The 12,589-nt window shown below is 39.5% G+C and overlaps 1 protein-coding gene across 1 annotated transcript in view; it reads left to right on the forward strand.

Annotated features, from left to right (window-relative positions):
* Nucleotides 1–12,589, forward strand: part of cemip (cell migration inducing hyaluronidase 1) — a 107,179-nt gene that overhangs the window by 48,920 nt on the left and 45,670 nt on the right. Inside the window, exons 7-11 of the mRNA XM_008292738.1 lie at nucleotides 1,416–1,486; nucleotides 1,620–1,715; nucleotides 3,251–3,372; nucleotides 7,867–8,014; nucleotides 10,034–10,225. Coding sequence (XP_008290960.1) covers nucleotides 1,416–1,486; nucleotides 1,620–1,715; nucleotides 3,251–3,372; nucleotides 7,867–8,014; nucleotides 10,034–10,225 — 629 coding nt within the window. The remainder of the gene's footprint in view (nucleotides 1–1,415; nucleotides 1,487–1,619; nucleotides 1,716–3,250; nucleotides 3,373–7,866; nucleotides 8,015–10,033; nucleotides 10,226–12,589) is intronic.

Raw genomic sequence — 12,589 nt, forward strand, 5'->3', positions numbered from 1 at the left:
AGGAATTCCTGCTTAATGACTCTTGTCGCCTGCTCCCTCCACACTATAGCCAAAAAGGCCAACACTGGTGTCGTCAGGAGAGAGAGGCTTTGTAATTTGTGGTGCACCCAGAGACAATTTAATAAGGTGGAATTTATGAGACAGTGTAGACTCTGAAATCCATTTCCAGTTATGGAATTTGTATATGCTTACTGCCGCTGTGACACTGGTGTACTAGTAACACAGCAACACACCTCTGATGGGTAGTAATAAAGGACTTATAGATGTGGTTTAAAGTATTCAGGTACTGCTTTAGTACCAAAGTGTGTTATAAGTTGGATGTTGTATTCTCAGTTCACTTTACTTATTCTCAAATCGCATGTTCTAGATTTAATTAATTTAATATATTAAAAATGGGGGCACAGTTGGTAACACTGTTGCCTCGCAGCAAGAAGGTCGCCAGTTCGCATCCCGGTGAGGGCCTGGTTGGAGTTTGCATGTTCTCCCCGTGCAGCGTGGGTTCTCCCCGGGTTCTCCAGCTTCCTCCCACAAGGTCTAAAAACATGTTGAGGTTAATTGGTGATTCTAAATTGTCCGTAGGTGTGAATGTGAGTGTGCTTGGTTGTCTGTCTCTAAGTGTAGCCCTGTGATAGACTGGTGACCTGTCCAGGGTGTCCCCTGCCTTCGCCCTAAGTCAGCTGGGATAGACTCCAGCCTCCCCGCGACCCTAGTGAGGATTAAGCGGTGTATAGATAATGGATGGATGGATATTAAAAACATCTGAGGTGCTCAGTTTGTTATTAAACAGAATGTTAGGGTTAAAAGTGTAACATATAGTTGTGCAACAAGGTATTTGCTTAGACAGCAGAAAATGTGTAGTGTGCTGTATACCAGAAGCCATATCTCCAGCACCACTGTCAAAGCTCTCTCTTGAATATCACACAGTTTACACACATTCACAGGTGTCTTTTGAGAACGTCTCACTTCCATTAACATACACACTGACACATATGATCATAGAGTCATACAAATGCACAGAGTAACCTTAGTTCACCCTTGACAGGTAGCATGGCTTTACCTGAATGACACATGCTGGGGTAGCTTTATTAATGACTCACTCTTGGCATTTGTGGATGTGAGCCACTCGTTCTTTATGTTAATGTTGTTAAACATATCAGGTGATCCTTTGTGTGTCTGTGTGTTCAGGTCTTGTTACCTGAGCTCTGCTGCTTCTATATGTGTCTTCTTTTTCTACTTCTGGCCTCACATCTTCTTTTTTGCTACATCTGTCAGTCTTCTCTTTCTGTCTTCTTACTGCACATTTTATCTCCATTTTCTGCTTTAGCTCAACTCACAACTCCTTTCATTTATCCAATTTACCACCTACTTTCTCTCTCTTTTCCTCTTCTCACCTATATTTTTTTCCTTCTGTACAGTCATCCTTGGACCTTTATAGTGACAAAAGGGAATGTGTCTTCAGTTGTGGAGGATCATGATGTATATCAGGGTAAGAATGAGTTTTTGCTTCTAACTTGAGCTTTTGTGTGTAGAAATGTGCCCCTGCATTGCATTTTACTTGAACTTGATCAATGGTTTTATGTTATGTAACTAACATTTCCATAATGTGTGTGTTTTAACAGGGACCAAGGCCTCCTCAGAGGCCCAGAGCTCAAGTGCTTTTCTGTCAAGTTTTGGGGAGCACTTCACCATCACCACCAGGAGCCAATGGGTGCAAGGTAACTCTCCTTTCTGGCTTCCTATTACACAGTCATCACATACGACATCATATACGACAAGTAGATGTGCTTCATTCAACCAAATAAATGATTAGATTTAGCAAAGCTTTGGTACCTATTTATAAGAAAATGTGTTCTCTTTATCAAACAGCTACATCAGGCTGCAGTCCAAACTGCTGATTTGTGCAAGTGTTTGCACAAGCCATCTTTGGAGGATTGTGCAAACACTGGGATGAGACATGATAACAGAGCTCAGTTATGTATATGGCTAAAAAAAATTTAAAGACAAGATTGAAGCACAGTGCAAATGGAAATTATGAATGAGCACAATGTCTGATAGCAGTAACTTAAATGAACACATTTACTGCAGGATAAACTTTTCTTTTAAAACCATGTAACCATGCATTTGTATCTAGTGACCTTTAGAACAATCCTTCTGCACTGACAATGAAGAAACAAACAATAAAACCCACAACATAATTTAAAAATATGACCAATAAATAACAAGCTGCTAATGACATACTCACACCTTATGCGCAGTGATGCACATTCAGGTTCCTCCCACACAATGAGCTGCATTTGCTTCTGTGGGTGACAATAGCAAGACTTCATATGACCAGGAGACTGAACAGCTGACAGGAATGCAGAAGGTTCTTTATTGGCAGCATCAAGCTGTTGGATGCATTAAAGTAACTGTTGAAGTAAATATTCTATCCTTACAACAAATTCAAACAGTGTTCCTCACTGAAATATGGGGATTAACTTTAAAAATGTGTCATCATATATATAATGATCCTTGTAAATCCTTTCTGAACTTGGTGTCGTTTTCTCAACCGCAGCCTTTATAATGTTGCTTTCACTAAGTCTTTGATATTTCTTAAATGAAATGTGAGGAAAGTAAATGAAAGTCTCTTTGAGTGGATCTTACTTGAAAGCATCTCCAGAGCCAGTGGTAATGCATTAACAGTATATGGTAGCAGAATAAGAGCAACGTTTTTGTCACACCGATATTGCAGGTGTTTTAGAAGCTGTTATTGATCAGCCTTGTGGTGATGTCGTCACCACATCATCTTCCCATCTGCTTTGCTGTTATTGACATCATGTTTACCACTATTTTAAAGCTGATTCCAAATAGATGCTTCTCATCAAATGGTATTTCATTTGATAAACCTGTCTCAATGTAGAATGAAGATTTGGATGCATGTATACATGTATATGATATGCACACAGTGCAAGAAGCTGTGCGGCCTGCAAGCCAACATTCTCAGGCAACCTAACTATGTGCTGAGCTTCAGATTAGAATTCAAGCCCTCAGTCAAATGCACAACCCCTGCTGTGGCAGCAAGACTGAGGGCATAATGGGAGGAGGAAGCCCTACAATTGCTTTGATTCAAATACTCTCTGACAGCATAAATGTAGTACAAGCATTGACATAGATTACTCTAACACCACCTGGACCACTGAACTAGAAGGCAATGGTGTGTCTGTGTGTGTGTGTGTGTGTGTGTGTGTGTGTGTGTGTGTGTGCCCCACAGAGGCAGAGTGGTCAGACTGGTTTGACAGGGATGATGAGAGGGGATCTGGAGACTGGGAGAAACTGTCTGACCTGCATCAGAACTATCCAGACCGACTGTGTAGCAGTCCACTGGACATCCAGGTAAATTTTGTCTTACTCACACACTCATGCATTTATGGAAAACAACACAGCATAACATAGCATAAGACTACATAGAAATCTGGAATATGTAGTGGTGCATTAGCATAGTAGTGTGCAATGGCACACCACTATGCTAATGCCAAACATGGAAGGGCCTGTACCTTGAAATTCTGGGATACTGAAAATATTCTCCTGCCTCATAGAGGAGGGAATATATTAAGCAAAACAAAGTTACGACACTAAGAAATTAACCGATGGTGTCTTTTATGAATGAATTTCTTAATAAGTTTAACAGTTTCTGTGATATTTTATGATTTCTATTTATTTGCGTTGTGATAATTTGGCCCTGAAGCAGGCAATGCCCAGAACCTGTCCATCTTATGACAGACAGCTATTGGTGGGTTGTGTTCATTTTAAACATATACATCTCTACTGCCTCTTCTTACTCTGTGTTGCAGAAATCTGGACGAGCCTTAGCAAAAGCAATCAAAGTGCAACAGTATTTGTCTTTTGTGTTTTATTGAAGTATAAAAGCAGTAACATTGAATAGAATATTTCAGCTGAAAGGCAGAGCTCCTACACCAGGCTCGTGTTCAGAGGTCTGACCAAGATTCAAGCAAGACAATGCAGACTTATAGTAGTGTCTGTCCTTCAAACAGTACAACTTTACCTTTATAATACAGACAAAAGGTGCTCCTCAGCCTCACTATTATCATGCTATGGTAATGCTGAGACCAAGGTTTGTGGTTGTTACATGATAAATTCACTTCACTCAGCTCAAAGGGAAATTTTGCTACAACACTCTGATGACAACTTCAGTTGCTGTACTCTTAAGCTAAGCCAACTGTTTGCTTCACATTTCATGCTTCCTTGTATACATGCATGTATATGCACAGTCACACACATCTTAGAAACTGCCAGCAAATGCACTCACCAAGCAGCAGAGATGAGAGCTGATAATGCTGGTAGCTGGGTCATTACCATATTCTTCTGAAGCAACTTGAAAACCTCCTGATAGGTTATCACTGGAAGCTTTATTACTGTGCCAAGGTAATATTCTGGAAAGCTCCCTCTGTGTAAATGTCGAACTGCCTGAGGTAATGCTCCTTTCAAATAGATTTAAAAAGTGCTATATTTGTAAAATACTTCAGTTTTCCTCTTTAGGTAAAGCAATGGTAAGTTAACTAATTACAAGCCTGTGGCATTCTGATTTCTTCAAATATCAATGTCAGCTGACTGTAGGCTGTGACTCTGTCCCATCATTGTGCAGGTACTGGCATGATATACTCTGTTTCATGATCTAGAATAGAAACAACCTAGATGTGCATTTTCAAAAAAAATTTCATAGGCGAGCATAATTGTCCACTAATACAATGCAGCCACGCCTGAGGTGACTCCCACAGTGAAGCAGTGGTGTAAACAGTAATTGTTTTGTAAGTCATATGTAGATGACTCAAAGTCTTTGCTATAAAATCATGAGACAAGATCAAAGAACACATGAATTTCTGCCAGTTTTGGTCCCTGTGGCCAGGCATTCATTAGTGCCCTAAAGTGACCGACCTTATGCCAAGTGATTTAATGATATTTTACTTAATGCAGCTTTATACAAGTTGTACTGTGCTGAGGCTTTATCAGTAGGCTGTCTAACACCCAAGTGTTATGATCAATCTAAAGAATATATCAATATGTACTATAACCGGTTTATTACAGACATGTTTGCATAGAATAGAATAGAACAGAATAGAATAGAATAAAACTTTATTGACCCCTTTGGTGCAAACCTCAGGGAAATTGTTGATGTTGATGATGTTCATGTGATCAGCAGTGAGTTTGTGCTAATACATAACCAGTCTAATTTACATAAACACACAACGTTAGACACAGTAAACAGACACAGAGAAGCAGCTCCAAATCATGATTCTTTCTCGTATTTTACTCGACTATCCTAATTGTTCCATTTCTCCTTGTGATATTTAAATATGATCTGCTGTCAAAAACACTTAAATGTTTTCTTCCTCTGTACACAGATTTGTAAAGAATGATTTTCATATGAAACAGCAGTGATGTTTTAGTTGCATTAAGTTGCAGTAAGTTAATACAACTTTGAAAGGTCTAAAGAAAATTAGAAGTGAATGAAGATGCTATGAATCTCTATCTCTTATGCATATAAAAGCAATCTGAATACAACACAGGCATGGCAGACTAAAGGTAATAGTGAAAAAATATGAAATGACTATTGTAGAAAAAAGACCGGAAATAGTAATACACATTGTTAAATTTAAGAATTTATTTTCCTGAAAATCTTAAAAATTGTTGGTTTTGTCAGTGAGATGTTTATTCACAGAAAGTGAATGAAGAGGTGAGCAGCTGTATACAGTGATCAGGGATTAACCAGACTAACTGGGGAAGGGTGAAGGGGAAGTGAATAGGAAAGCTAAAAGCACAATAGGCTAGATTAACTACAGGGAACTGAATCCTCCAGACAGACAACAGAACTCTCATGTAGCTTGCAATGAATGCAGAAGAAACAGAGCTACGAATCAACTGGGTCAGAAAGAGAGACTAATCACTGGCAGATCAAAGGGCAGGGTAGGCACTGGTGCAGGTAGAAGCCAACCAAAACCAAGTAACACATGGCACGGGCAGCTGTGGCTCAGGTGGTCCACTTATCGCAAGGCTGGCAGTTCAGTCTTTCTGTTCCACATGTCAAAGTGGGCTTGGGCAAGACACTGAGCCCAAAGTTGCTCCTGATGGCAGGGACCGCCTTGCATGGACGCTCTGCTGCCACTAGTGCATGAATGTGTGTGTGAATGGGTGAATGAGAAACATGCTGTAAAGTACTCTGATTACCACTAAGTTGGAAAGGTGCTATTTAAGTGTAGACCATTTAAATTTCAGGTGAGTCCACTAAAGCTTGCATTCACCTCTCCCAACTTTTCTGCAAGACAGCTTCCTCTGTTGTGTACACTGGACTGGTGTCTTTCCCTCTACCTGAGTTCAGAGTTCAAGCCCCATTATGCCAAACTTTACCCTATCTGCTCCAGGGATGCTATAGTGTGATATGTGCTCTGATCTTTGAGTTGTGCAAAAAGACTGCATTTGGTTGTACTCACAGCAATGACAATAAAGTAGTCTTTGTTTTAACATAATCCTCTGAGGACAGACTGGCACCATAAAGTAACTGCTGTTAAGATAAGTAGTGGTGCTAGACCTGCCCAGACTGCCTCCACTGCCCATAACATCAACATAAAAAATAGCCATTATAGGCTCCAGTTGGTGTTTTTAATGGCTGCTGTGCAGTTTGCTACCTTCATTACACCTCCTTTTCATCTCCTTGCATTCTGTTCTTTATGTCCTCTTGTTTTCTTACTGGACTTTACAGTTTCTCAGAAAATGTACTGCTCATAGTTTCTTGTTTTAGTTTTCTATCTGGCTTTTATGTACCTACCATGCAATGGGTACTTGCAAATTCATTTTTATTTCCCTAAACATTTAGGAAGAACTTCTATATTCTCGATTGTCAATTCTGTGTGTGTCATGAATTTTCCTCTGAATCTGGAAATAGTTAAAGTTTTCTTCAGTTTGGAGTTTTCACTGTATAATTTGACTCTGTGGGATCTCTATTTTTAGCAGCCAAGTGTTTTTGTCGCCTTTTTTCAATATCTTGCGTAATGTGGTTCTGATATGTTTTGGATTATCTGGCCATCCTGAGATCAGATAAAGTAAGATGGCTCAGTGCCGGAGGCTGTACGTCTGTGCTTAACTGTTTCAGGTTTGTACTGTACGAGTAACATTAAAGACCACTTTAGTTCAAGTGGTCATAATTAGTGTTTTTTTCCCTCTTGTTTAGACAGGTTCCTCACAAAAACAAACAAACAAACAAAAGAAAACATATTAAAAAAGGAGACTGGCCTTTCCTCTGTTATGCCACCAGATAAAACTCTAGCAGGAACTCTGATAGACTGCACAAGAGCACTTTTAGTGAATCTTTTCCAGCGTATAAAATACACAGAAAGTTGACTGGCATTAAGTCTGGATTGTAATAATTAACCAGTGTTCACCATGCTCTTGCTGTGCAAATTGTGTGGAAATTACTGAGCTTTGTGTTACAGTGTTGCAAAAATTGACGTGTGCAGGACTCTGCCCAAGTAAGTTGTTGTGTCTAGACCCAATGGGAAACAGGGGAACATTGAACCCTTACCCTGACTGCTGGCAGCCTTTATAAAATTCCTACTGTTTGCCAAGAAAATAAGCCAGATGCTAGACAAACACCAGATGTCTTGTGCAAAAATACATCATTTCAATTTAGCTAGCAAGGGATGTCCTAATGCCAAATGACCAGACGTTGCACTATCTTTTTCTCTTAAGCTGTGGACAAGCATATTTCCCAAGATTTGGAAATGTTTCTTTATTCTTTAGTAACGGTGTGACTCACAATAGCACTGGTGTGTCACAAAAACATTCTCTGTTAATTTACGTCATTCATCTCTCCAGGCTGAAACCCATGATGGCATACCGTCCAACCAGACAGGAGATGTGATCTACAAGAATGACAAGGACTATGGCTTCGTCTGCCTCAACAAGGACCAGGCTCATGGCCTGTGTCACAACTACAGGGTTCGCTTCCTCTGTGGAAAACTGGGTACATTCATCACTTACTGACAGTGTTTGTGTGTATATGTGAGCATGCCATGTGTATGTGTGTGATCTTTGTCTGCTGTAGGCTTTAATCATGTTATATTCACAAGTGCAGTTTCACAAGTATGTAGAAGTATTAAGCTGACCAGTGTTGGTATATAGTGTATCAAGTCAGTAACACTCACAATGTGCTGCAGAGAGAGAGAGAGAGAGAGAGAGAGAGTGTGTGTGTGTGTGTGTGTGTGTGTGTGTGTGTGTGGGCAGGCTGCTATGGTTGGAATGCATGAAGCCCACATCATGGTGCTGGAAAACACTGGCACCACACTTTGATACCACAGACCTTTGTCTGGGCTTGTTGCTGTCTTTGTTTGCGTATTATATGACTAGTGCTTGGGAGTGTTGACTTTTGTAGTGTCAGGTCAACGCCGGGTGCAATTACCCATGCATGCACTCACAATGTAAAACAGTACAACTGTACTGCACCACTGATTCTATGAAAGCTTTTGTTTGCCTTTATTATTAACTAAGAATGTGAATTCAAGCCTTTTTTTTCCACGATGTTGCAAAAACAACTGCATCCAATCCAGGTAGAGTTTCAAGAACTTATAAATACACTTATAAAATAGGTTCATTCAGCTCATTCCAAAAGTAAAATTATTTGTGTTCTGTGTAGTGTTTCTTGAGGTAATGTTTCTGTCATAATGAAGCATTTGAACCCTGAACAGCATCAGGGGCTTGGGCACTAATTGTACATACACTGTTCAGCACCAGTGTTAAAACAACTGACAGGTGAAGTGAATCCTAATGATTGTCTCATGACAATGGCGCCTGTCATGAGGCTGGATATATTTGGCAGAAAGTGAACAGTCATTTCTTGAAGTTGATGTGTTGAAAGCAGGAAAATGGGGCAGTGTAAGGACCTTGGCAAGTTTTTAAAGGGCCTACTATGATCATTTCACAACTGGGTCAGAGCATCTCCAATGTAGCAGGCTTCGTGGGGTGCTGCTGGTATGCAGTAGTAATAACTAAACATGGTCCAAGGAAGGAGATGATTGAACCCACCACAGGATCATGGACATTCAAAGTTCTTCATGCACATGAAGAGGAACAGCTGGCTAATGTGATCTGACTCTACAGAAGACCTACAGAAGCACAAATAGCTGAAAACCTTAATGCTATGATATGAAAGTGTCAGAACACACAGTGTATTGCAGCTTGTGGCATATTTGGATGTGAAGCCGCTGCCCAGTCATACTACCCACACTGACCCCGTCCACCTCTGAAAGCACAGTGGGCACATGAATATGGGACCATGAAGCAATGGTTAATGGTGGCATGTTCTGATGAATGGTGTTCTTTCACATTATGTGAATAGCCAGCTGTTTGTGTGTCGTTTACCAGGAAAGAGATGGCAGCAGGATGTAATATGGGGAAGAAAGCAGGCCACCGGAGGCAGAGTGATGCTGCGGGCAATGTTTATTTCTGCAGACCATGTATACTTCTTTATGGCAGTAATATTTCCTGATATCAGTGGCCTTTTTCCGTAGGATTATCCCAGCTACACTGCAAACATTTTTCAGGAATGGTTTGAGGAACATGACAGCTGAAGGCGTTCGCTTTGCCTTAAAATTTTCCCAGATCTCACCGTGATCCTAACCAAACTATGACACTGAATTGCTGTGTAAAACAAATGTGGAAGAACAGTGAACGGAGAATGTCTGAAGTTTTGTTACTTTACTTGACAGACAGTTGCCTTAAAAATCTGATTATAAAAGAACAGAGTCACAAAGTTCAAAAACTTTACTTAAATAAAGATCATTCATGTTGCTTATGCCACATAAAAAATAGTCCTACTGGAAATTAGCCGGGCTTACAATATGCACTTATGCACTATGGGCATAGATGGGATTCAAGCATCCCAAAGCAGGCTAGGGTTGTGTGAGTGACTGTGTAGGCCTGTGTGAATGTGTGTCAACTTTAATGCGTTCAGTGAGTTCTAACTCTCCTTACCTTCCTCCTGTAGTTCGTCCACAGGCCTCTATTTCCATTGACATGTTGTCGAACAGCAGCATCCTGGAGCTCTCCGACCACCCAGCAGGCTGGGGGTCTGGGGATCGGGTGGTTGTTGCCAGCACAGACTACTCAATGCACCAGGCTGAAGAGTTCACCCTGCTGCCCTGTCCGACTTGCAAATCCAACGAGGTCAAAGTCAAAGGTAAGAGAAGCAGTGACTTATAGTGGGCATAAAATGCACTTCAACAGGTTTGAAGACAGGTCTTGTGACAGTTGCTGTTTTAACAAGGAGGTGTATCAATTAGCCTTTCCCACTAACATCCTCCTTGCCCACAGGATTTGAAAAACTCTAACAAAGTTTTGACAACTGTAATATGACATCATCTCTAAAGATCACTTGCTGACATGCTGTGTTTTCTTTGCTTCATTCATAAACAAACTAACTCCAAAAACAAAGATGTTGTAAAAAGAAATCTTCTCATAAAGAAACAGAAACAAAAAAAATGCTGGATGTGTCGTATTCTACAACTATTTCAATAACTGATTGACTCCAAAGTGAAATAAATTAAGTAAAAGCTTTGAAATTCTTGATTCAATTTGCATCAAAGAGAATCAATCAAATGAAAAATAGGTTTGAAAGTTTCATTATCCATTTTTTGATTACTTCATACACAAATAGTTGTCTCTCAGTTCCAATTTTAATTCTTCATATTTGGGTTGTTGCTTCAATATTTGACTTTTGAACAAAAATGACTCAACCACATTTGGGTGGGTGATAGTGCATCCCAGTCTCACGGCAATTTGTGAAATAGTCACGAAACTTAATCTATCATTTCGTGTCCTGGGACACAAATTGCCCAACTTTTTCGTGTTCCCAACCAATAAATTTAAATTGGAATTATCTTTCATTCTTCATTTAATTGCTTTCTATCTGAATGAATACGGAGCTTATACACAGCACCAGTGTTTACAGAATGTTAAAGTTGGTCGGTGTGGGGGCACACATCTTTATAGTGATCTCTATAGATATTAGTGTGGATGGGCTATAACAGCAAAATTGGTTAAAGTCTGACTGGAAGAAAAAAACGACAATATACGCATATACGCTGTCTAATATTGGAAAAAACGTGGCCCAGACATGAAAGATAATTCCAATTGAAATGTACTGGTTTGAAATTCGTGCTGGGGAACACGAAAAAGATGGGCAAATTGTGTCCCAGGACACGAAACAATAGATTAAGTTTCGTGACTACTGTATGAACTGGATAAAAGAGGTGCTTCATTTTCTTAAACTAGAAAAAATAAGGTTAACCTTGTCTGGATGTGAGAAGACCTTTTAAAAAACCTGGAAGCCATTGTGGTCATATGTTCAAAGCACAGATTGCCATCTTAATCTGGACTGAGACACTGGGCTGAAAAAACCTGCTACATTTTACACTTTATTTATTTATTTATCTGTTTATTTGTTAATTTATTTATTTTTATGCTCTATTTTGTGCCAGGGGAGGGGTACGGGTGGGGTTGAGGGGTTTAAGTATGTTTTTAAATTTATTTATTTTTTGATTGTGTGCATTTGTCTTGTTCTAATTGTTAAAAATTAATCAACAAAATTATTATTTAAAAAAAAAAGTTTTGTGACTACTTCACGAATTGCCATGAGACTGGGTTGAATAGTGTCAAAGTGGCATATAGGAGCCATGCCAGGACCCAGCAGAGCGCTGCATTACAACAATAAAAGAAGTATTTACGTTACCTGTCAGAGTTTTTAAAGTTGTGGCTGACTTTTGTATTAACTGTAGCTATTTGACGATTATTGTCATTACATACACACAAACACACACCGTCTGGGTCAGTTGTAGGGAAGTGTGGTGAGAGGTACACTCAACAAACTTTATGTAGGCTGCTTCTCTCTGAACAACAACGGTAACAATACAGTGGCCTGTGGTTCCAGTCTAAGAAATGTTCACGTACGTCTCCTTCAATGAAACATGTTTTCTCATCAGTTAGTTCTCAGTCAGATGTGCGACATAAGATACATAATGCAGCTGCGCTATTTGACTCTGCTGTTGCTGCTTCCCTGGGTGCTAAAGGTACGGTCCATCCACACAAAACACAAGTGGAAAATTTCTTCTTCTATATATTTTATATATTATATCAACTACCCAATTGTGAACAAGTAAAAGTTAAACTGAGAGATAATTATCCATTTGTAAAGAAATGTTTTTGAAAAAAAGTGATAATGAAAGTTACAAACCCATTTTTCCTTGATTCTCTTTGCTAGTGCAAACTGAACAAAAACTGCAAACAACAGATCAGACGATCTTTGCATGTCTGTGTTTTGCAGTTCAATATGAAAGACTAAAAAATGCATCTCTTTGCTAGAAGTAGCTCTGCAAAGGGAACATGAAAATGAATCAAATGAAAAATATGTTTACAAGTTTTATCATCCATTTTTTGATTATGGATTATGAACTTGATTTTATTATTATGTTGATTGTGTGCATGTGTAACAAGAAGAACAGAGAGTGTGACTGAGGTTGAAGTGATAGACAGATGTCAGATAGTT

The sequence above is a fragment of the Stegastes partitus genome, unplaced genomic scaffold, assembly GCF_000690725.1.
Source record: "Stegastes partitus isolate 25-593 unplaced genomic scaffold, Stegastes_partitus-1.0.2 Scaffold828, whole genome shotgun sequence".
In the NCBI taxonomy this organism is placed as follows: domain Eukaryota; kingdom Metazoa; phylum Chordata; class Actinopteri; family Pomacentridae; genus Stegastes; species Stegastes partitus.